General features: G+C 39.1%; 1 protein-coding gene across 1 annotated transcript; it reads right to left on the minus strand.

The window, feature by feature from the left end:
• Positions 1-1,080: 1,080 nt before the first annotated feature.
• LOC121861669 (SCAN domain-containing protein 3-like) lies at positions 1,081-2,425 on the minus strand. Its single transcript, XM_042359562.1, has 2 exons — positions 1,927-2,425; positions 1,081-1,748 (listed from the first exon to the last, which is right to left on the minus strand). Exons 1-2 carry the CDS (start codon positions 2,423-2,425, stop codon positions 1,081-1,083), a joined length of 1,167 nt encoding a protein of 388 aa, XP_042215496.1.
• Positions 2,426-3,910: the final 1,485 nt, after the last annotated feature.

Genomic DNA, 3,910 nt, shown 5'->3' on the forward strand with positions numbered 1-3,910 from the left:
CAACACCTGCCCCTGCCTGGCCTCACCTGGCTGCAACACAGCCCGGGCCTCCTCCCCGTCTGTACTCTGACGCTGTCAGGCCTTGTGCTCCCACCAGTGCCCCCACACAACCTCCCTCCAGTGACATGACAGATCATATCCCTCTTCCAAGAATTTACCAACCGTATTGAAAAACTCTTCGCTACTCTCTGTAACACCATCTCCGACCTACTCTTGCCCTCTGTTGCCACCCAGTCACTCCTCTCTTCTGGTTTGACACAAGCTGGTAATCCCCCTGTGAGAGCCCCTGCTCACGGCCTACTCCACCACTGGCAGTCTTCACTACTGGTGTAGCGCCTACCGGGCCTGCCCTAGTGTGTCCTGCTGCCCCCGAACGAAGTCCTGCCACATCTTCACGACACGTGGTGCCTCAACCTGTCCTCCACCCACCGCAAGCTGCTCCCCCTACTGTGTTTGGGCTGTCTCCACCAGGGATACCTATTGGACCTGAGGACACCACTCCCAGCTACCCGTACCCCACCGGCATGTCGACGATCACACACCATCACAATCACACTAAAAGGTATGTCCCTCAATATTGTCAATTCCTATGTGCCTCCCTCCACCCCTACTGTACCTGTCCCACCACACCATATCACCTCCACCCCCACTGTGTACTTCGCCACGCTTAGTACATTGGCAACCCTGAGCCAGGACGCACTGTTTGTAAACTTTGTGGCCAACCCAACTCTCACACCCTCCCTCACTACATCTTCACTTGCCCTATGACTTCCTCCTACAGATCCCCAGCCGTTATCTACACCTCTTCCCTCCCTAACCAGATATCCCTCCTCCTAGTGCAGTGGTTCCCAACCATTTTAGTACCATGCCCCACTTTTTTATCACAAATTTCTTCATGTCCCCCACCCGTTAATTGTTTAGTATGATATAACAATATCAGTTTTGAAGAAGTATAACATAAAAAATTGTATCTTTCAAATAAAACTAAAGGGTTTAACTTCAAATTTAATCAAATAAAATTCATTTTATAATGTGTATAACATATCTACCATCAGATTAAATACATTCAATTACAATCAATTAATCAGACCCTTGAGCCTGATGTCTACTGCAAAGAGATTTTATCCGAGGCAGAAATTTTGTTAATTTCAATCTCAAGTCGCCTCGTTTAGTGATATCCAGTCGGTTTCTTTTCTTCAGTAATAAGTCATTCACAGCACTAAATCCACATTCCACTAAGTATGACGATGGGAATGGTAACAGTAGTTTTCTTGCCAAACTACTTGTATTTGGATATTTAGCTTGTGTTTCTTCACAGAGCCACATCATTGTTCCTTTTATTTTGAACAGGGCTATAATCGAGTCATCATTTTGTAATTCTGAAAGTTCTCCTTGATACTCCATGGTTACATCTGACAGATCCACTAGCAATGGCTGAGTCATCCAAGATGGATAATTAATTTCTTTCAAATCAGAAAATCTGAAGTTGAAATCGCTTACCATTATTTTTAAGTGCTCCACAATAACAAGACAAGTAGCATCTGTTCCCTCACATTTATTCAGCCAATAAAATTGTTCAAATTTTTTGACAGAAATATTTTCTTGGGATAATTCCAGAAATGATATAAAGCCAAATATCTTGGCCTTTGAATTAACAAGAGTCATATTTGTTCCTTGGAGCTCCTTATTTAAGACATTGAGTTTTTCAAATATATCTGCTAAATAACTGACAAGTGCTTTACCATCAACTGTCAGTAACAGAGTCATATAAGGTTTGTCATCCAATGAACTCACTAAGAATATCAAATAATTCCATGAATCTTTTCAGGCAATTCCCATTTGATAACCACCTTACATCAGTATGAAGTAATAATCTTACATAGTCTGCATTTTGATCCTTGCAAAATTGTTTGAAAAGACGCTCACATTTGGCATTAGCTTTTATAGTGTTGATGCATTTTATAACTGCATTCAATGTCTCGTTTAGAACAGGGGAAACTTTTTTGGAAACTAAATTCTGTCTATGAATAACACAATGCACTAACAACATTTGGGGATTGTCGTCTTTCAATAATTTTAAAACTCCATTTTTCTTGCCCATCATCACTGGAGCACCGTCTGCAGCACAAGATATAATGTTCTCCATTGGTATCTGCTTATCATCTAAATATGTTTTTAATTTCTTATATATATCAATTGCAATAGTGGTGGTTTCTAATGCTTCGCAAAATAGCATATCCTCAATAAATTCTCCATTATCAACATATCTTACATAGGCCATTAACAGAGCTTCACTATCTCTTACAGTTGATTCGTCCAACTGTATTGAAAAATTTGTATATTTTAATTTTTCAACAAGTTGTACTTCTACATCACAACTCATTTCATCAATCCTGCTACTAACAGTATTATTACTGAGCGGCATGCTTTTGAGATCTTGGTCATCTTTTTCAAGAACTACTTTCAGAAAAGTTGATATTGCGGTATGATTTTTGCCACATTTTGCTATGAGAAGAGAAATTTCATAACTAGCCTCAAGACCACGATCCTTGCTTGCACTTCTTGCAGAGAACAATGAATTTATTGTTGATCTTTTTTTCAAATTTCTCCTTTAGGGATTTAAAATACTCCAGTTTTGAATTAACATGAATACTGTGTTTTGCCTTCAAATGATTTTCGAGACGACCTCTCTTCATGGATTCATTAGTCAAACATTGGTGGCACAACAGACAAAAAGGCAACCTTTCATCATGAGTCGCTGGTATGAACCCAAACAGCAAGTACTCATCTGAATACTGGCGAACTTTTTTTTGGCGTGCACACTGTTCATTTTATGCATCATGGGGGTAACTGAAAAGTGAAAATAAAATATTTATATACGTAGGAAAATAAATTTAATATCAAACTTCTGTAACATACAAGGCACAATGTCAATATGCAGTTGCCATTTCAAGTAAATATTGAGCTTTATATTCACAGTTTTAAATTAATGTTACTGTGACAAGATCAATGAATGATTATTTTTATACATTATTTTCAGAGAATAACAAGATCAATAATCATAATGAAAAGCACTTTAACCAGCCCTCTCAGTGAAGCTAAAAAACAGAGACAGATAACTATATCAACATGAAACTTGCATTTGTGTTTAATTCAATACTGCTTCCATGCTTTATTGTGCACATTTAATTTGGTTGTAGTTAGTTTCCTCTGTTTTTTTTAGCTTCAGTGGGAGCGTTGAGCAGCTGACTAAAACTCACCTTCTTCCTTGACAGCAGATGAAGAACTGCAAAGTTAAACAAGTCAGAAGCCACGCATATAGCTGGTGCCAGATGCACGATAACATTAGTGGGTGAACACTTGACTAGATTGCACAAGCTGTTGTGCTCAGCTAGGTTGTAATTACAATTTTACCCTATAAATTTATAATTTTTACCCATATAGGGTAAAATAAAAAAAATGTTGATATTACTATATTTTTCATATTGCCCCCCTATTATTATTGAATTGCCCCCCAGTGGGGCGTAGGCCCCACATTGGGAATCACTGTCCTAGTGACAGGCCTGGCACTTGACATTGTTAGGGACCTGCCACACTTTGCTGACAAACCCCATGACCCTAAAGGCTTTTACGCCCTTAATGCATGAGTCATAAAGGCAAGCATGAACTACGCATGCTTCCCAGATGGGCTCTGTAAAAGCTTCTGCGCTTCACCTTGCACAGGATGTAAGGGGGGTGCCCAATAAACTAGCCCCCTCGTAGGCAATTATAAAAAAATCTCACTCTTCAAATTCAACTTCTCTTTATATTATTCTTTAAGTTGAGTTAACTCTATAATTATGGTTATCTTTGTATCAAATGTCAATAGAGCCCATCAAAATCATCACCTCATTACTATGGGGTATATTGA

This window comes from Homarus americanus, unplaced genomic scaffold (genome assembly GCF_018991925.1).
Source record: "Homarus americanus isolate GMGI-L3 unplaced genomic scaffold, GMGI_Hamer_2.0 scaffold7460, whole genome shotgun sequence".
Classification (NCBI taxonomy): domain Eukaryota; kingdom Metazoa; phylum Arthropoda; class Malacostraca; order Decapoda; family Nephropidae; genus Homarus; species Homarus americanus.

Excerpts from the sequence above, each read along its gene's own strand:
- LOC121861669 (XM_042359562.1), bottom strand. The coding sequence starts at position 2,425 with ATGCCGCTCAGTAATAATACTGTTAGTAGCAGGATTGATGAAATGAGT. Across the intron at positions 1,749-1,926 it reads TATAAAAGCTAATGCCAAAT|TTGATGGTAAAGCACTTGTC; the intron begins GTGAGCGTCTTT and ends TGTTACTGACAG.